This window comes from Ischnura elegans, chromosome 1 (assembly GCF_921293095.1).
Source record: "Ischnura elegans chromosome 1, ioIscEleg1.1, whole genome shotgun sequence".
NCBI classification, from domain to species: domain Eukaryota; kingdom Metazoa; phylum Arthropoda; class Insecta; order Odonata; family Coenagrionidae; genus Ischnura; species Ischnura elegans.
This window is the reverse complement of record NC_060246.1, coordinates 29,288,319-29,310,482: the sequence shown is the minus strand read 5'-3', so window position 1 is coordinate 29,310,482 and position 22,164 is coordinate 29,288,319. Positions and strand designations below refer to the sequence as shown.

General features: G+C 39.8%; 1 protein-coding gene across 1 annotated transcript in view; it reads left to right on the top strand.

Moving 5' to 3' along the window:
- Nucleotides 1-22,164, top strand: part of LOC124157778 (kelch-like ECH-associated protein 1B) — a 60,813-nt gene that overhangs the window by 3,732 nt on the left and 34,917 nt on the right. Inside the window, exon 2 of the mRNA XM_046532790.1 lies at nucleotides 15,400-16,273. Coding sequence (XP_046388746.1) covers nucleotides 16,004-16,273 — 270 coding nt within the window. The 5' untranslated portion in view covers nucleotides 15,400-16,003. The remainder of the gene's footprint in view (nucleotides 1-15,399; nucleotides 16,274-22,164) is intronic.

The following is a 22,164-nucleotide window of genomic DNA, read 5'->3' as shown; positions in this document are numbered from 1 at the left end:
ATACTTAAAATTTTCTCGCCGCGACGCTTTGACTTGACCGACGGTATGACTTTATAATATTCATCATTACTCTGTTATGCGTCCATTCATCTCGCTCCTTTTGTGATATGTGGCAGACAAGACATCAATACGTAGTACTATAGAAAGATAGTGCGCGAATCGTCCCTGATTTATAAGTTACAAGACCTGCAATACGTAGTATTTTTTCGCCGCGAAGCTGAGACTCGCCGGAAGGTATTCCTGTTAAAAAATCATCATTACTCTGTTATGCGTCCATTCATCTCGCTGCTTTTTTCTTATATGGCAGACAAGACATCAATACTTAGTACTATATACAGATATTCTGCGAATCGTCCCTGATTTACAAGTTAAAGGACCTAAAATACTTAAAATTTTCTCGCCGCGACGCTTTGACTTGACCGACGGTATGACTTTATAATATTCATTTTACTCTGTTATGCGTCCATTCATCTCGCTCCTTTTGTGATATGTGGCAGACAAGACATCAATACGTAGTACCATAGAAAGATAGTCCGCGAATCGTCCCTGATTTATAAGTTACAAGACCTGCAATACATAGTAATTTCTCGCTGCGAAGCTGAGACTCGCCGGAAGGTATACCTGTTTAAAAATCATCATTACTCTGTTATGCGTCCATTCATCTCGCTGGTTTTTTCATATATGGCAGACAAGACATCAATACTTAGTACTATATACAGATATTCTGCAAATCGTCCCTGATTTACAAGTTAAAGGACCTACAATACTTAAAATTTTCTCGCCGCGACGCTTTGACTTGACCGACGGTATGACTTTATAATATTCATCATTACTCTGTTATGCGTCCATTCATCTCGCTCCTTTTGTGATATGTGGCAGACAAGACATCAATACGTAGTACTATAGAAAGATAGTGCGCGAATCGTCCCCTATTTATAAGTTACAAGACCTGCAATACGTAGTATTTTTTCGCCGCGAAGCTGAGACTCGCCGGAAGGTATTCCTGTTAAAAAATCATCATTACTCTGTTATGCGTCCATTCATCTCGCTGCTTTTTTCTTATATGGCAGACAAGACATCAATACTTAGTACTATATACAGATATTCTGCGAATCGTCCCTGATTTACAAGTTAAAGGACCTAAAATACTTAAAAGTTTCTCGCCGCGACGCTTTGACTTGACCGACGGTATGACTTTATAATATTCATCATTACTCTGTTATGCGTCCATTCATCTCGCTCCTTTTGTGATATGTGGCAGACAAGACATCAATACGTAGTACCATAGAAAGATAGTCCGCGAATCGTCCCTGATTTATAAGTTACAAGACCTGCAATACATAGTAATTTCTCGCTGCGAAGCTGAGACTCGCCGGAAGGTATACCTGTTTAAAAATCATCATTACTCTGTTATGCGTCCATTCATCTCGCTGCTTTTTTCATATATGGTAGACAAGACATCAATACTTAGTACTTTACTCTGATATTCCGCGAATCGTCCCTGATTTATAAGTTACAAGACCTGCAATACGTAGTATTTTTTCGCCACGAAGCTGAGACTCGCCGGAAGGTATACCTGTTTAAAAATCATCATTACTCTGTTATGCGTCCATTCATCTCGCTGCTTTTTTCATATATGGCAGACAAGACATCAATACTATATAGTACTAAGTAGGTACAGATATTCTGCGAATCGTCCCTGATTTACAAGTTAAAGGACCTAAAATACTTAAAATTTTCTCGCCGCGACGCTTTGACTTGACCGACGGTATGACTTTATAATATTCATCATTACTCTGTTATGCGTCCATTCATCTCTTTCCTTTTGTGATATGTGGCACACAAGACATGAATACGTAGTACCATAGAAAGATAGTCCGCGAATCGTCCCTGATTTATAAGTTACAAGACCTGCAATACGTAGTATTTTCTCGCCGCGAAGCTGAGACTCGCCGGAAGGTATGCCTGTTTAAAAATCATCATTACTCTGTTATGCGTCCATTCATCTCGCTGCTTTTTTCATATATGGCAGACAAGACATCAATACTTAGTACTATACTCTGATATTCCGCGAATCGTCCCTGATTTATAAGTTACATGACCTGCAATACATAGTAATTTCTCGCCGCGAAGTTGAGACTCGCCGGAAGGTATACCAGTTTAAAAATCATCATTACTCTGTTATGCGTCCATTCATCTCGCTGGTTTTTTCATATATGGCAGACAAGACATCAATACTTAGTACTATATACAGATATTCTGCAAATCGTCCCTGATTTACAAGTTAAAGGACCTACAATACTTAAAATTTTCTCGCCGCGACGCTTTGACTTGACCGACGGTATGACTTTATAATATTCATCATTACTCTGTTATGCGTCCATTCATCTCGCTCCTTTTGTGATATGTGGCAGACAAGACATCAATACGTAGTTCCATAGAAAGATAGTTCGCGAATCGTCCCTGATTTATATGTTACAAGACCTGCAATACGTAGTATTTTCTCGCCGCGAAGCTGAGACTCGCCGGAAGGTATACCTGTTTAAAAATCATCATTACTCTGTTATGCGTCCATTCATCTCGCTGCTTTTTTGATATATGGTAGACATGACATCAATACTTAGTACTATATACAGATATTCTGCGAATCGTCCCTGATTTATAAGTTACAAGACCTGCAATACGTAGTATTTTTTCGCCGCGAAGCTGAGACTCGCCGGAAGGTATACCTGTTTAAAAATCATCATTACTCTGTTATGCGTCCATTCATCTCGCTGTTTTTTTCATATATGGTAGACAAGACATCAATACTTAGTACTATACTCTGATATTCAGCGAATCGTCCCTGATTTATAAGTTACAAGACCTGCAATACGTAGTATTTTAGATAGATATATTAGTGGGTTGAAAAATAAACGGGTAAGTTCAAAACTTTTCACAGACAAAGATTCTTCCAGAAATGAGAATAGAGAAGTAGAGAGAAAAATCAGCGTTTCAGGTATTACATTTATGCACGAGAAGCGTCAGTCGAGCAACACGTTCAAAGGCAGTCAAGGCTCAAGTCATTTTGATAGTGTGTCAATAAGACATGCATTTCCATTTATCAGCGGTATAGAGCCTGTGAATAGTCTATTCGACAAAAGCAAATCAGAATTATTCCCGAATCGCAATATTACTACTTCCGAAGTTTTAATCGTGGCTGTGGTTAATTGCCGTAGTTTAAGAAATAAGATTCCCGAATTCCACCATTTAATTCATAGTACGAAGTGTAACGTCATTTTTGGAACAGAAAGTTGGCTAACAGATGATGATTCAGACAATGAGATCTTCCCAAAATCGTTCACTATTTATCGGAAAGATAGAATTAATCGAGTTGGGGGCGGAGTTTTTATAGCTGTAAAGAATTCAATCGTCAGCCAAGCGATAACCGTAACTGAGACCAGCGTTGAATCTGTGTGGTGTTTAATTAAATGTCCAAAATTCAAAACTATTTTATTATGTTCGTATTACAGACCACCTAACTCAGATATAACGTCAATGTTGGATTTTCAAAATCAAATAAACAGCGTAGCATCCAAGTATCCTGAAAGAAACTTGATTGTGGGTGGAGATTTCAACGTACCTTCTATAGATTGGGAGACTTATAGCTTCATTCCTGGTGGGAGGGATAAAGTGATCTGCGAGGCTTTATTACACACTTTCACATCTAATTCATTGTTTCAAATAGCATCCGCACCGAACAGAGGAGAAAATATTCTTGATTTATTAGCGACAAATATACCACATCAGGTAATAAACGTTGGCACTGTCGAAGGAATAAGTGACCATAGGGTAGTAACTGCAAAGTTTTCTCTAAATACCGCTGTAAACTTTAAAAAAGAGCGTAAAGTTTTCATTTTTAAAAGAGCTAATTTTGATGGGTTTAAGAGTCATATGAAAAATGCTTTCCCCGAGTTTCAAGAATCAGTATTAAAGTTAAATGTAGAAAATACTTGGAAAGCTTTTCTTTCGCTCGTAACTTCGGGAATAAATAGCTACATCCCTAGTAAAATAGTAAAAGAAGGCAGCGAACCGAGATGGTACGACGCGGAAGTGAGAAAATCATTGAGGCGACAGAGAGCGTGTCATGCTAAAATGAAAAAAGTCTGCACGGATTTATCCGCTAATGAACGCGAGCTAATAATTAAAAAATATAGGATGACTAAAGCCGCCACGAAGGAAGCGTTCAGGAATGCGTTCACGAATTTTAAAAGAAAAACACTAGTAGAGCAGTTACAGGATAACCCAAAAGCATTTTGGTCATATGTTAGGGAAGTTCAAGGTAAACGATCTACCGTATGTTCGCTGAGAAACGACAATGGAGATGTGTTGACAAGCAGTTACGATAAAGCCAATTTATTAAATTCCTACTTTAAGAGCGTTTTCACGGAGCCTTCCGAAAACTCACCCGAGACCGATGACAATCCCTGTCTACGTAAGATGCCAGCTATTGACATTAGTACGCTCGGAATAGAAAATATATTGAAATCGCTTAGTCCAAATAAATCACCTGGTCCAGACGAAATCCCTTCTCGCGTATATAAAGAACTAGCCACAGAACATGCCCCCTACTTGCAGTTAATATTCAGTAAATCCATCAAGCAACTCGAAGTACCTAATGACTGGAAAATCGCTAATGTAACGCCTATATTTAAAAGTGGAGACAAGGAACAGCCATCTAATTACAGGCCGATATCTTTAACGTCCATCTCTTGCAAAGTCCTTGAACACATCGTAGTCAGCTCGGTAATGAAACACCTAGACACGCAAAACTTATTAATGGGAAATCAACATGGATTCAGGAAAAGCAGATCGTGCGAAACTCAGTTAGCGCTTTTCGCCCACGATATTTTAGTCTCCGGGGAAGACAACATTCCAGTAGACGCGATTTTTCTTGATTTCAAAAAGGCATTTGATAAAGTACCCCACGGAAAGTTAATAATAAAACTGAAATCTTATGGTCTAGACGAAGATGTCATTTCCTGGATTAGAGAATTTTTGAGCGACCGCGTCCAAAGAGTAGTATTAGACGGTGCAGTCTCCAATGAGGTTAGAGTGACTTCTGGCGTTCCTCAGGGTAGTGTCATTGGCCCACTCCTATTCCTTCTTTATATAAACGACATTGGCGAAGTAGTGCAGAGTAAGTTACGATTATTTGCAGACGACGCTGTAGTTTACAGAGAAATTCGTTCCAGCAAAGGTATAGATGAACTAACGAATGACCTTGCTGCTATCCAAGCTTGGTGCGATGCTTGGCAGTTAGAATTAAATTTGGAAAAATGCGTCGTTATGAATTTCTGGAGAAAGAATAACTCCCTACAGCGTAACTATATCATTTGGGGCACCCAGTTAAAGACAGTTGAATCCGTGAAATATCTAGGGGTTAGACTCAATAATGATCTATCGTGGAATAAACATATTCGGGAAATAACCGGTCAAGCTAATCGTAAAATGGGTTTTGTTAAAAGAATATTACGAAAGTGCGACGACAAAGTGAGAGAAATTAGCTACTTTTCCCTCGTTAGACCACATTTGGAATACGCTGCAAGTGTTTGGGACCCTCATGAAAAAGGCTTAATAACAGAGTTAGAACGCGTGCAAAGAAGAGCTGCCAGGTATGTGAAAGGTCGTTACGATAGTCTTGTTAGTGTTACTGACCTCTTAAATAAACTCGGATGGGAATCTCTGTCGGACCGTAGATTGAAAAATAGACTAAACCTTTTAGATAAATTCAAGAGCAGTGTCTTTTCTGACGAAGTTAACCATATCTTGCGGACGCCAACGTACTACGGAAGATCAGATCATATAAATAAAATAAGAGAGATAGATTGCAGAACAGACAGATTCCGACTGTCATTTCTTCCACGATCAATAAGAGATTTTATTGGCAGCAATAGAACTCGTCATAATAATCATTTAAAATAAACCTAAAATTTTCCACTCCGTTTTCAGTAACATGGATTTGTATTTTAAATTATGAATAAATTTTTCGAGCATTCCTCTAAAATTTGCGACACAGCATTTTTATAAACTTTCCCCAGGAAATGCGATTATATGCAGAGAATTCAACCTGAGAGGAAGTAAAGAAAACCTTTGTAAGAAACAGTTACAAAAAAAATATGACTGCCATGGATCGCGATTTTTCGTATCTGCGGAAATGCGACCATTGCAAACACTCTATTCCAGGAAGATATTAATGCACACACTGGTTAATGGTCACTGAGACACATCACCGTAAATCCTCCCTTATGGGGTTGAAAAAGAGTGGGATTCATTTCCAGGAATCCATTACCTAATGCCCGAATCGTCCACGCCAGGACGAAAGAAGATCCATTAACTGTTGTTCCTATGCACTAGCAAATACTCCCTTTCACCTCATGCAACCCCACCCTCGTTATCCCGTCCGGTCCTCACGTATTTCTTCCTATGCTGGTCAAGGACACTTCGAGAATGGGATAGGTGGGGGAGGAGCGGCCTAACGATGAGGGGATTCCTCAGGAGTTCTCTCTCATTGTCAATTTTCAAGCCTTATCTCTGAGCTTTTTGTGCGTCATTCGCCGCCAACTTCTTTACCAAGAGGAGCTCAAGGAACATATTCCCATCGTACACGCCCCATCACGGAAGCACGGAAGGGTCACCACGGGGCGTTTCGCTTACTGCCCCCATGGAGTGATGGAAGGCTAGGGAGAGGCTATTGTTAAAGACGAAGTATGCCTGAAAGAACATACCCTTTTCAGGAAAAAGACCCATGGCTAAGATAGCATAACGATCACGGAAATACCCAAAGAAAGTAGAAGTTATCGTATAATGGACCTAAAACAAGAAAATAAGGGACAATTCGCGGAATGTCTGTGTATGGTACCAAGTTCTTCTGTCTTCATTTATGTCGAGAAATAACAAGGCATTGTAGGTCCTACATCTAGAATATATGGGACAATTCGCATAATATACCTATGCAGTAACGGAGTAATGATAAATATTATAAACTAATACCGTCGGTCAAGTTACAGCGTCACGGCGAGAACTTACTACGTATTGCAGGTCTTGTAACATGTAAATCAGGAACGATTCGCGGAATATCTGTATACAGTACTAAGTATTAATGTCTTGTCTGACATATTTGAAAAAAGCAGCGAGATGAATGGACGCATAACAGAGTAATGATGATTTTTAAACAGGTATACCTTCCGCCGAGTCTCAGCTTCGCGGCGAGAAAATACTATGTATTGCAGGTCATGTAACTTATAAATCAGGGACGATTCATGGAATATCAGAATATAGTACTAAGTATTAATGTCTTGTCTGCCATATATGAAAAAAGCAGCGAGATGAATGGACGCATAACAGAGTAATGATGATTTTTAAACAGGTATACCTTCCGGCGAGTCTCAGCTTCGCGGCGAGAAATTACTATGTATTGTAGGTCATGTAACTTATAAATCAGGGACGATTCGCGGAATATCAGAGTATAGTACTAAGTATTAATGTCTTGTCTAACATATATGAAAAAAGCAGCGAGATAATTGGACGCATAACAGAGTAATGATGATTTTTAAACTGGTATACCTTCCGGCGAGTCTCAACTTCGCGGCGAGAAATTACTATGTATTGCAGGTCATGTAACTTATAAATCAGGGACGATTCGCGGAAAATCAGAGTATAGTACTAAGTATTGATGTCTTGTCTGCCATATATGAAAAAAGCAGCGAGATGAATGGACGCATAACAGAGTAATGATGATTTTTAAACAGGTATACCTTCCGGCGAGTCTCAGCTTCGCGGCGAAAAAATACTACGTATTGCAGGTCTTGTAACTTATAAATCAGGGACGATTCGCGGAATATCAGAGTATAGTACTAAGTATTGATGTCATGTCTACCATATATCAAAAAAACAGCGAGATGAATGGACGCATAACAGAGTAATGATGATTTTTAAACCTTCCGGCGAGTCTCAGCTTCGCGGCGAAAAAATACTACGTATTGCAGGTCTTGTAACTTATAAATCAGGGACGATTCGCGGAATATCAGAGTATAGTACTAAGTAATGATGTCTTGTCTACCATATATGAAAAAACCAGCGAGATGATTGGACGCATAACAGAGTAATGATGATTTTTAAACAGGTATACCTTCCGGCGAGTCTCAGCTTCGCGGCGAAAAAATACTACGTATTGCAGGTCTTGTTACTTAAAAATCAGGGACGATTCGCGGAATATCAGAGTATAGTACTAAGTAATGATGTCTTGTCTACCATATATGAAAAAATCAGCGAGATGAATGGACGCATAACAGAGTAATGATGATTTTTAAACAGGTATACCTTCCGGCGAGTCTCAGCTTCGCGGCGAGAAATTACTATGTATTGCAGGTCATGTTACTTATAAATCATGGACGATTCGCGGAATATCAGAGTATAGTACTAAGTATTGATGTCATGTCTACCATATATCAAAAAAACAGCGAGATGAATGGACGCATAACAGAGAAATGATGATTTTTAAACAGGTATACCTTCCGGCGAGTCTCAGCTTCGCGGCGAAAAAATACTACGTATTGCAGGTCATGTAACTTATAAATCAGGGACGATTCGCGGAATATCAGAGTATTGTACTAAGTATTGATGTCTTGTCTGCCATATATGAAAACAGCAGCGAGATGAATGGACGCATAACAGAGTAATGATGATTTTTAAACAGGTATACCTTCCGGCGAGTCTCAGCTTCGCGGCGATAAAATACTACGTATTTCAGGTCTTGTAACTTATAAATCAGGGACGATTCGCGGAATATCAGAGTAAAGTACTAAGTATTGATGTCTTGTCTACCATATATCAAAAAAGCAGTGAGATGAATGGACGCATAACAGAGTAATGATGATTTTTTAACAGGTATACCTTCCGGCGCGTCTCAGCTTCGCGGCGAGAAAATACTACGTATTGCAGGTCTTGTAACTTATGAATCAGGGACGATTCGCGCACTATCTTTCTATGGTACTACGTATTGATGTCTTGTCTGCCACATATCACAAAAGGACCGAGATGAATGGACGCATAACAGAGTAATGATGAATATTATAAAGTCATACCGTCGGTCAAGTCAAAGCGTCGCGGCGAGAAAATTTTAAGTATTGTAGGTCCTTTAACTTGTAAATCAGGGACGATTCGCAGAATATCTGTATACAGTACTAAGTATTGATGTCTTGTCTGCCATATATGAAAAAAGCAGCGATATGAATGGACGCATAACAGAGTAATGATGATTTTTAAACTGGTATACCTTCCGGCGAGTCTCAACTTCGCGGCGAGAAATTACTACGTATTGCAGGTCATGTAACTTATAAATCAGGGACGATTCGCGGAACATCAGAGTATTGTACTAAGTATTGATGTCTTGTCTGCCATATATGAAAAAAGGAGCGAGATGAATGGACGCATAACAGAGTAATGATGATTTTTAAACAGGTATACCTTCCGGCGAGTCTCAGCTTCGCGGCGAAAAAATACTACGTATTGCAGGTTTTGTAACTTATAAATTAGGGACGATTCGCGGACTATCTTTCTATGGTACTACGTATTAATGTCTTGTCTGCCACATATCACAAAAGGAGCGAGATGAATGGACGCATAACAGAGTAATGATGAATATTATAAAGTCATACCGTCGGTCAAGTCAAAGCGTCGCGGCGAGAAAATTTTAAGTATTGTAGGTCCTTTAACTTGTAAATCAGGGACGATTCGCGGAATATCAGAGTATAGTACTAAGTATTGATGTCTTGTCTACCATATATGAATAAGCAGCGACATGAATGGACGCATATCAGAGTAATGATGATTTTTAAACAGGTATACCTTCCGGCGAGTCTCAGCTTCGCGGCGAAAAAATACTACGTATTGCAGGTCTTGTTACTTATAAATCAGGGACGATTCGCGGAATATCAGAGTATAGTATTAAGTATTGATGTCTTGTCTACCATATATTAAAAAATCAGCGAGATGAATGGACGCATAACAGAGTAATGATGATTTTTAAACAGGTATACCTTCCGGCGAGTCTCAGCTTCGCGGCGAGAAATTACTATGTATTGCAGGTCATGTAACTTATAAATCATGGACGATTCGCGGAATATCAGAGTATAGTACTAAGTATTGATGTCTTGTCTGCCATATATGAAAAAAGCAGCGAGATGAATGGACGCATAACAGAGTAATGATGATTTTTAAACAGGTATACCTTCCGGCGAGTCTCAGCTTCGCGGCGAAAAAATACTACGTATATCAGGTCTTGTTACTTATAAATCAGGGACGATTCGCGGAAAATCAGAGTATAGTACTAAGTATTGATGTCTTGTCTGCCATATATGAAAAAAGCAGCGAGATGAATGGACGCATAACAGAGTAATGATGATTTTTAAACAGGTATACCTTCCGGCGAGTCTCAGCTTTGCGGCGAAAAAATACTACGTATTGCAGGTCTTGTAACTTATAAATCAGGGACGATTCGCGGAATATCAGAGTATAGTACTAAGTATTGATGTCATGTCTACCATATATCAAAAAAACAGCGAGATGAATGGACGCATAACAGAGTAATGATGATTTTTAAACCTTCCGGCGAGTCTCAGCTTCGCGGCGAAAAAATACTACGTATTGCAGGTCTTGTAACTTATAAATCAGGGACGATTCGCGGAATATCAGAGTATAGTACTAAGTATTGATGTCTTGTCTACCATATATGAAAAAACCAGCGAGATGATTGGACGCATAACAGAGTAATGATGATTTTTAAACAGGTATACCTTCCGGCGAGTCTCAACTTCGCGGCGAGAAATTACTATGTATTGCAGGTCATGTAACTTATAAATCAGGGACGATTCGCGGAATATCAGAGTATAGTACTAAGTATTGATGTCTTGTCTGCCATATATAAAAAAAGCAGCGAGATGAATGGACGCATAACAGAGTAATGATGATTTTTAAACAGGTATACCTTCCGGCGAGTCTCAGCTTCGCGGCGAAAAAATACTACGTATTGCAGGTCTTGTAACTTATAAATTAGGGACGATTCGCGGAATATCAGAGTAAAGTACTAAGTATTGATGTCATGTCTACCATATATCAAAAAAGCAGCGGGATGAATGGACGCATAACAGAGTAATGATGATGTTTAAAAAGATATACTTTCCGGCGAGTCTCAGCTTCGCGGCGAAAAAATACTACGTATTGCAGGTCTTGTAACTTATAAATCAGGGACGATTTGCGGACTATCATTCTATGGTACTACGTACTGATGTCTTGTGTGCCACATATCCCAAAAGGAGCGAGATGAATGGACGCATAACGGAGTAATGATGAATATTATAAAGTCATACCGTCGGTCAAGTCAAAGCGTCGCGGCCAGAAAATATTAAGTATTGTAGGTCCTTCAACTTGTAAATCAGGGACGATTCGCAGAATATCTGTATATAGTACTAAGTATTGATGTCTTGTCTGCCATATATGAAAAAAGCAGCGAGATGAATGGACGCATAACAGAGTATTGATGATTTTTAAACGAGTATACCTTCCGGCGAGTCTCAACTTCGCGGCGAGAAATTACTATGTATTGCAGGTCATGTAACTTATAAATCAGGGACGATTCGCGGAATATCAGAGTATAGTACTAAGTATTGATGTCTTGTCTGCCATATATAAAAAAAGCAGCGAGATGAATGGACGCATAACAGAGTAATGATGATTTTTAAACAGGTATACCTTCCGGCGAGTCTCAGCTTCGCGGCGAAAAAATACTACGTATTGCAGGTCTTGTAACTTATAAATTAGGGACGATTCGCGGAATATCAGAGTATAGTACTAAGTATTGATGTCATGTCTACCATATATCAAAAAAGCAGCGGGATGAATGGACGCATAACAGAGTAATGATGATGTTTAAACAGATATACTTTCCGGCGAGTCTCAGCTTCGCGGCGAAAAAATACTACGTATTGCAGGTCTTGTAACTTATAAATCAGGGACGATTTGCGGACTATCATTCTATGGTACTACGTACTGATGTCTTGTGTGCCACATATCCCAAAAGGAGCGAGATGAATGGACGCATAACGGAGTAATGATGAATATTATAAAGTCATATCGTCGGTCAAGTCAAAGCGTCGTGGCCAGAAAATATTAAGTATTGTAGGTCCTTCAACTTGTAAATCAGGGACGATTCGCAGAATATCTGTATATAGTACCTAGTATTGATGTCTTTTCTGCCATATATGAAAAAAGCAGCGAGATGAATGGACGCATTACAGAGTAATGATGAATATTATAAACTCATACCGTCGGTCAAGTCAAAGCGTCGCGGCGAGAAAATTTTAAGTATTTTAGGTCCTTTAACTTGTAAATCAGGGACGATTCGCAGAATATCTGTATATAGTACTAAGTATTGATGTCTTGTCTGCCATACATGAAAAAAGCAGCGAGATGAATGGACGCATAACAGAGTAATGATGATTTTTAAACAGGTATACCTTCCGGCGAGTCTCAGCTTCGCGGCGAGAAATTACTATGTATTGCAGGTCTTGTAACTTATAAATCAGGGACGATTCGCGGACTATCTTTCTATGGTACTACGTATTGATGTCTTGTCTGCTATATATGAAAAAAGCAGCGAGATGAATGGACGCATAACAGAGTAATGATGATTTTTAAACAGGTATACCTTCCGGCGAGTCTCAGCTTCGCGGCGAAAAAATACTACGTATTGCAGGTCTTGTAACTTATAAATCAGGGACGATTCGCGGAATATCAGAGTATAATACTAAGTATTGATGTCTTGTCTACCATATATGAAAAAAGCAGCGAGATGAATGGACGCATAATAGAGTAATGATGATTTTTAAACAGGTATACCTTCCGGCGAGTCTCAGCTTCGCGGCGAAAAAATACTACGTATTGCAGGTCTTGTAACTTATAAATCAGGGACGATTCGCGGAATATCAGAGTATAATACTAAGTATTGATGTCTTGTCTACCATATATGAAAAAAGCAGCGAGATGAATGGACGCATAATAGAGTAATGATGATTTTTAAACAGGTATACCTTCCGGCGAGTCTCAGCTTCGCGGCGAAAAAATACTACGTATTGCAGGTCTTGTAACTTATAAATCAGGGACGATTTGCGGACTATCATTCTATGGTACTACGTACTGATGTCTTGTGTGCCACATATCCCAAAAGGAGCGAGATGAATGGACGCATAACGGAGTAATGATGAATATTATAAAGTCATATCGTCGGTCAAGTCAAAGCGTCGTGGCCAGAAAATATTAAGTATTGTAGGTCCTTCAACTTGTAAATCAGGGACGATTCGCAGAATATCTGTATATAGTACCTAGTATTGATGTCTTTTCTGCCATATATGAAAAAAGCAGCGAGATGAATGGACGCATTACAGAGTAATGATGAATATTATAAACTCATACCGTCGGTCAAGTCAAAGCGTCGCGGCGAGAAAATTTTAAGTATTTTAGGTCCTTTAACTTGTAAATCAGGGACGATTCGCAGAATATCTGTATATAGTACTAAGTATTGATGTCTTGTCTGCCATACATGAAAAAAGCAGCGAGATGAATGGACGCATAACAGAGTAATGATGATTTTTAAACAGGTATACCTTCCGGCGAGTCTCAGCTTCGCGGCGAGAAATTACTATGTATTGCAGGTCTTGTAACTTTTAAATCAGGGACGATTCGCGGACTATCTTTCTATGGTACTACGTATTGATGTCTTGTCTGCTATATATGAAAAAAGCAGCGAGATGAATGGACGCATAACAGAGTAATGATGATTTTTAAACAGGTATACCTTCCGGCGAGTCTCAGCTTCGCGGCGAAAAAATACTACGTATTGCAGGTCTTGTAACTTATAAATCAGGGACGATTCGCGGAATATCAGAGTATAATACTAAGTATTGATGTCTTGTCTACCATATATGAAAAAAGCAGCGAGATGAATGGACGCATAATAGAGTAATGATGATTTTTAAACAGGTATACCTTCCGGCGAGTCTCAGCTTCGCGGCGAAAAAATACTACGTATTGCAGGTCTTGTAACTTATAAATCAGGGACGATTCGCGGAATATCAGAGTATAATACTAAGTATTGATGTCTTGTCTACCATATATGAAAAAAGCAGCGAGATGAATGGACGCATAATAGAGTAATGATGATTTTTAAACAGGTATACCTTCCGGCGAGTCTCAGCTTCGCGGCGAAAAAATACTACGTATTGCAGGTCTTGTAACTTATAAATCAGGGACGATTCGCGGAATATCAGAGTAAAGTACTAAGTATTGATGTCTTGTCTACCATATATCAAAAAAGCAGCGAGATGAATGGAAGCATAACAGAGTAATGATGAATATTATCAACTCATACCGTCGGTCAAGTCAAAGCGTCGCAGCGAGAAAATATTAAGTATTGTACGTCCTGTAACTTGTAAATCAGGGACGATTCGCAGAATATCTGTGTGTAGTACTAAGTATTGATGTCTTCTCTGACATATATCAAAAAACCAAAGAGATGAATGGACGCATAACAGAGTAATGATGATTTTTAAACAGGTATGCCTTCCGGCGAGTCTCAGCTTCGCGGCGAGAAATTACTACGTATTGCAGGTCTTGTAACTTTTAAATCAGGGACGAATCGCGGAATATCTGTATATAGTACTAAGTAATGATGTCTTGTTTGCCATATTTAAAAAAACCAGCGATGTCAATGGACGCATTTGTGAGTTATGGTAAATATAGTACAGTGATACCGTGACCTGAGTATTAAGCTAAATGTTGGCATCACTGCAGATTGTTGGGATAAAACTGTGGGCCAAGGTAACACAAGTGATTGGCCTTCGGTGAGGTACTTTCTGTTGTTATAGGGATTGAATGAACCGTTTTAGTGAATTATGAGGATCTATTGTGATGAATTACCATGTTTAGAGTAATTTATTGTTGAGAAACTTACGCTGAATGTTTCCCGGCTGAAATTTATTAATTTTTGAATGCTATGTTTAGACCTAAGTCAGTAAAAGAAGTTGACTATTTTTTTACATAATACGATTAGAATTGTCTCATCTTTTTTATATTGGAATCAATCCAGACTTGCAACCCCATAATTTTGTAATGGCCATGTAGGGGTTAATTTTTCCCAGGTAAATTTGAGTGTATTATTTTTGTAAACAAACCTTGCTTACAATTACTCTTCGTATATGCCTGTGATTTGATGCCAACTTAACATAAGGGTACCTTTGAGCTGAATAGAGCATGTTATGGTATTTATATTCTTAATTTTACAAAAGAATCGATTTATTCTTGCAGGTGCGACTATTTGGATTCATGGTCCGGTGATATTCGACAGTCCAATGAAGTAAGAGAATGACAGGTGTGATTCTTATCATTTTTTAACTCCCATTTATTGGAGCAGAATAGTCATCACAATGGCTTCTATGTTTAGCTAGTCTTTTTGTATTGTTTGTGATTGTTTGCTCGAGTGTATGATTGATTAATCGTAGCATAGACCCGTCATCGTGTGTGTTTGTGACCTGTCAGCATGAGACACAGCAAAAATAGATCATGTATAATCCGTGAACTTTTGGCCACCGAATTGACCATCCTGGCCGAAGAACTTCTCGCTTCCTGAAGTGTACATCCGTCGTCTTTTGGATCTTTCACCGGAGCAACCTGAGAAAATACTCGCATTTCGTTCCAAATTGTTGAATCATCAATAAATCATCGGTAGACCCAAGCGCACCGCGACGTCATCCTTTTGGGGAAAAACGGCCCCCCGCCCGATTATTTGTGAGCTTCCTCCTCGCCTCATCGCGTTCTCATGCTCGCGCCGTGAGGCGTGGTGTCCGTTGCCTCCTCCTCCTCCAATCCGTGGAAAAGAGAGCCGATTTGCCGTGTCCTGGGCGAAAAGGCAATGGACCAGGGGGATGGCACCGCACCAACATCCCTGCCCACGAGCGCATCCGGCTGCGACCTCGGAGCGGGCGTGGGGCTCGCTAAGCGGGAGGAAGATGGACTCGGGGGCGGTGCGGCTTCGTCGTCGGGAGGGAGGGGGGGCAGGGGAGACACGGGAGAGGTGGAGCATCGCAGGTGCTTCCGATCGAACCCCAACGTGGAGACCATCACCACTGATTTTGGGGCGATGTCCTTCACGATGCCCGCCTACGTCAAAGAGGCCATGCAGGTAAGAAAAATCTCTCATTATCATCTTTATCTCAAATTGTTCTTCATTATCTGTTACATATACTGCGGGATTGACGTATGGCCAGACCTGCGTAGCTACTCTGGGCGCAAAGAGCATTGGGGAGTCTCTTGCCTCCTCGGTTAGAATTATTCACACCCTGCGAACCATCTCAAGCTTATGTGAGTTTGGGAAAACGCTAAGAAGCCTGGAATATACCCCCTGAGTAAGAGCAGTCCGGAATGCGTTTAGTCATCTTTTATTATATCTTGTATTATTTTGGCTATTATGCTAAGGGAGACAAATTTTGGAGTGAGGATGACAGCCCCCCCAGGCTCCCGGTAGAACCTACCCGAAGTCCCGCCACCCTCAGGCAAGAGCTTCACTCACATGAATCCTACCCTGACTACATTAAGTCGATACATCCGTAGTCAGGTGTTTCCGACCTTAGTGGGAGGTATTAGGACCAGTTCCGGATTAGCATTCTTAGGTGCTTGCAGGCAGTTTAAGCAACCGTGGCCATCAAAGGGAGGGGGCGAGAGAAACCAGTGTTTAGTTTTTTACGAAAAATATTATTTTCGGAATTAAACTAGGTAGAGCATAATTTTATTTCGTCTTTTCGTAAATTGTTTACACTACGTGAGAAGGCGAAAGGAAAGTCGATCGGCAAACATTCTTCTTAGGCCCCCAAAGTCATGGAGCCCATGAGTTGCTGCCTACTCGGCCTATTCACAATTTGGCCCTGATTGGAATAGGAGTAGGTGATAGAGAGGAAGGCACATCTTCACAGTTGGACAGGGCGTGCCGTGTGACAGCTAAGGAGCGTGGATTCCGACGGACTTCGGCGTACTTAAGTGTTGGTTGACACGGTGCTGGCTTGTTCTTCCCTCATCATTGAATGTTCCGGCAGGGAAGGGGTTGCGCTCAGAATATCACATAACTTCGTGGATTCAATCCTATCTCCTTCCTACCGCCCAGCCGAGTGGGTAATCCTCCCTTCTCCTCGTCTTTCCTCAGTACCTACATGCATCATTCGTCGTCTTTCATTGAGTGCATTACCCCCTCTCTCACCGCCGACCTTCCGTTGTAGAGTGCCCTCGGACTCGCATGAGATTTAGTTCAAGAGCAGTGCATTGAGGTAGAGAGGAAATAAACGGATACAATTTTTGCTTTGTCATCCGCACATCACTGGCGAAAGTGGCTGCGTGACTTAACATTCTCCGCAAATCGGGATGATCGTCTCCTTAAGCGCTTATGCATTTTGAATCTCTGTAGTTGCTCTAGTGGTTTGCATTCTGCTGTTGGTCGAGTGGAGGCTTAAATGGAATGACGGAGTTCCCCTCATTTTGGATGTTTACAAAGTTAATTCCATCTTCTTTTTCTAAAACATTTGTGCGTAAATTTTACCTGTTTTCGCTGTTGTTAGCTCATTTCTGTCTTTTCAAATGTAGCGTATTGGAAATTTACGATTATATGGTAAACATGCGTCAGTGAGGACCCTCAGATTCAGCCAATATAATTCCTTGTTGGGCGTGTAATCGTGGGGCTTCGAAGAAAACGTACTGCTGCGTTGGATTAATCAATTTCTAATGGGCGCATTCTTACTGGGGAATTACTCAAGACGCATTTTTTTTGTGATCCGGGGATTGAGATTTTGGAAGCTAGAATGAATACATATCAATTAATTGGAAGAACATACCGTTGTTAACTTTAAATCACCCCGTAACTTGGATGTATATTTTGTAAATTCTCAAGTTCGCGCTCACAAGTTACAATTTCATTGAATTCTGCGCCTTTTTTGCGTCACACGTTAACTTGGACGTTTTTTACTGTTTATTTTTGTGAAAGTCTTCCCGATCGACTCACGTCATGCCCAATTATGTCCCTAGTGGTCAAGGTTATTAGCCCATGACCTTGGATGGGCTTTTAATAGTCCGTCTTCGTGGTTGTAACCATTATTTTTTACGGTATGTTATTTTTCTACTTCATGTATAAGTGGTGAATATAATTAATTACTTCCCCCTTGTAGAATTACTTGCCATTGCTTTCATCGCACTTGTAGATAGCTACTGTTTGTCCTATTAAAATAGCGTCGTCCTTCGACTTATTTCAGTTGAATGGTTAAGTAGATGTATTATTTTTATTTTAGGTTGCCTGCTAGGTTGACTATTCGAATTTGGCGAAAAATTTATTTGCCATTTTTTGCACCTTGTTATGTCAAATAGACGTGTTGCCACCGATTCATATGTGAAAAAAATCTCAGCGTTTTATCTTGTGCTTCGTTTGTGAGTATCTGAAAATAAATCGCATTAATTTTAATGATATCGTACTTTCCGTCCATCATGGTAATCTATTTTTGGCTCCTTATGATAAACAAAGGATTGGATCACTTTTGTGAATGAAGTAGACGTCAACTGCTGCTCTTCGTCCGAAACTTGTTCTCCGACGCTCGTTCCGCGCCGTCAGACTGCGATGAGAATCGCCTCACCGTGACTATGCGAAAAAGTTTCGGTCAGTGAAAGGAAGTTTCAAGGAGCTTCTCTCGTTTTTAAGTTGCTCCGGGCTCCAGGAAGTTCACGGGGAACGTATTTTCATTCGTATTGATCGCCTACACCTATCAAGTCGATCTTGTTAACGCTGCTAAGCCGGAAAAGATGTTCCCGATTCGTGGGCAGCGTTACCGTCTTTATAATCTGTGACGATATATTACCTCACGCGTATCTTATGAGAGAATGATAAGATGGGAAGCACGCATAAATAGTGAGAAGTTTTATTGGAAGTTTGCAGTAATTAGAGCAGGTGGAAGTGGGAATCAGCTATGGCATTATCTGTCGGAACCTTCCGCTGCTGTTTCCCCGCCACAAATGCAGTGCATAAGCCACCGTATTCGCCCATTGGATGATTTTGCCTTGTCAGTAAACACCTGTTTGTATAAAATTTATGTGTTAAATTAAAGATTAATTCGAGGCCTAAGGCAGGAAGGGGCACAGGAGACTAAGAACTTTCAACCCTTTCCCCTGAAATTTTTTGGAGTAGTCGTGGGTGAGCTAACCCCAAATGCACCCGCTCCCAATTAAATCCCTCCCCATTAGTGAAGCGTAAGTGAATTTAAAAAAACCTACGAAATAGTTCTAGAAACGACCGTGAAGAATCTATTCCATAAGGATACTATTCGAGTGTTTTTACGAGTAATATAACTCGTAAATTTAATTAACGTGCCTTTTTAAAAGTTTCAGAAATATTTTCAAGAGTGTGTCAATTGTTCCCCATTTTCTGTACACTTTGGATACGTTTCCCGGACTTGAATTGATTATATTTTGCCCAGAATGTTCCTAAAAATTTGTCATTTAATGACATTCTCATTTTTGACGAGGAAACGATGAACGCTATTAATAGAATGGATTCCAGCTTTGTGCCCTGGAGTTGCCGTAGCAACCGTCATTATGGATCATCCTGCTTCACAGTCTCGAATGTCGGTCAATACCCAATCAGTACATAGTACATGCATTTCCCTCATTTCTTTTGGTCGTATTTATCGAAAGTATCAACGATTCTGCGAAAATTTATATCTTCACCTTGATTGCTTTGATCTAAATTGTAGATACAACTTCTTTTGTGTCGCTAGGCTTTGTTCGATGAGTGCCTACCCAATTATATCCTTGGAATCGCTTGCAGATGTCTCGTGTCTTAAGTATTGACCACTGGACGTTTGCCATATTGTTGCTTCCCTCGATAAGGTAGGTATTCCTTATCAAAGAAAGGAATAAGTTGGTGTTTATATTGGGTCATCGAGATAATCATTAGAAAGTTCCAGACAGATTTTCTAGAAGCCGATGTCACGGCCTTCCCTGGTTTCCTCAGAAAGTTAATGATGTTAATCCAGTGTTACTGGTTTACGTTTTTCCTCTCTCTTAGATTTTGGTGTGAAGGAATGAACGACTTCGCTTCTCAAGTGACTTCAAAAAGGTACCGGGAAAAGTCTTGGGGGATTTTATAGCTAACCCATCGTCATCTTGAATGCTTGAAATGTGCCTTGAAATTATTTTGAAAGTTTTCATGGAAGCTATATGTATTATTGCTTGAAACGTAATGATGATCCGCTGCCGTGACTTCAACGTTTTGGCACTCACATATGTTTTTCCGTATTCATTTTAACTCCATATTTTTCATTAATGATACTGGCTGTTGTGCTAAATATGCTTGTTATTATCTTGATTTATGTGCCCGTGGTGAGTATACTTCGCGAGTAGTCGATGTTGGGTATGTCAAGTTTGTGAGTGGCTTTTGCCGTTTGTTCTGAGCAATTTTTCACTCCTATAATATTACAGATTTTTTAAAAAGCCCGCGCTGATATTTTCTCATACATCTTAGAGTTGGGGTTAGGGAGGGGCAATTGAATCTATGAACTTATGTCAAAGAGGTTTTAAAGGCTCAGACCGAAAGTATTGGTAACTATCGTGAGCTAGTCGTCAGGCAGTAGCGGATCCAGGATAGGGACAAGGGTGGGAATAAGCATTTAGTAAACTCCCAGAAGTATTGCGGGTCCGAACAAAAATTACCAGACTATCAAGAGTAAATTGGATGTCCAAGGGGGGCTATAGCCCCCTTCGCCCCCCCCCCCCAATAGATCCTCCACTGTCGTCGGGTATTACTTAGTTCGCTCGCGTGTGGGTATAATCAGTTTCTCTTCTATCATGAATTTTTTTTGTATAGATGTCGACTTAAAATCATTTTTCTAACAGATCAATCAGCTTTTCTTGGCATCAGAATTCCTTTAGCTACATCGTGAACTTCGCGACAATAATATTAGTAATAATCGCTCTTATTCCACGTTATTGTTTTCTTTCATTTCAATCTGTAAGAATTTTTGTTAGACGTTTTGGGTCCACTGCATAGAGGAGTGTGATATGTTTTTATTTTTGTCACTTAATTTTTCGCAGCTTACTTTTCAAGTTACAGTGGCCATTAAAGTTTATTTTGTCTTTGCTAGACTTAAAAATCAATACCCGAGCTAAAGTATTTTTTTAAACAGATTAGTAAAAAATGAACTAATAGTCGTGAGCATGCCAATATGAGCGGATTATAATGTTTTAAAAATGCTGAAAATATAAGCAATGGTAAAAATTTACATTTAACTTTCATTTACAATAGGTACAAATAATCATAATAAAACGTATATATTATTGTGAAATTCTATATCATATATAACAGCCCATTCGTGACCTTTTTACAAAGATTGTGTTTAAACTTTTCTTCCTTCCCTTCTTAATTCTTCCTCCCTTCTGCGTTTGCGACCTTATGTTGCCCTAGTGTACTCCTTCACCTGGTTCACCAAGGCTTATCATTCAAAGCAAGTGCCATTAGGTTTCGTTCTTGCCAAATTTTCCTATTTTTTGGCGATTGATATGATTTTTGAAACCTCAAAGTTTTTTTGCAAATGCAGTAAAAATAGAACCCGCCACGTTTTCGCAACATCTAACATGACCTACCTGTGGTCTTGCCATGTTTTCCCCCAAGAAAATATATCATGGCTTACAGATTCTCTTCGGGAAAGCATCGACCCAATTTGTTCCTATCTGGTCATCACCGGTATTTTTAAATAGCCTTGTGACGGAGTCGGCGGCAAAATATAGTGGAACCCTCGGTCACTGTGTAATTCATTATTCATTCATCACCTGAGGAATGAGTTTCCAGACGAGAATTTTTTCCCTGATTTTAATAATCCGGGGATATACCAGGCATGTTCTTTGCGTGAATAATGTGATGTATGATAATTGCTTATCCTTCCGTTGTGATTTTCGTTAACCTTTACCTTTTGGGAGTGATTACTGTTAGTGTTGTCCTTCGACTAATTCTAGTTTACTTAAGAATAATTTTGTCTCGAAAGAGTTGCT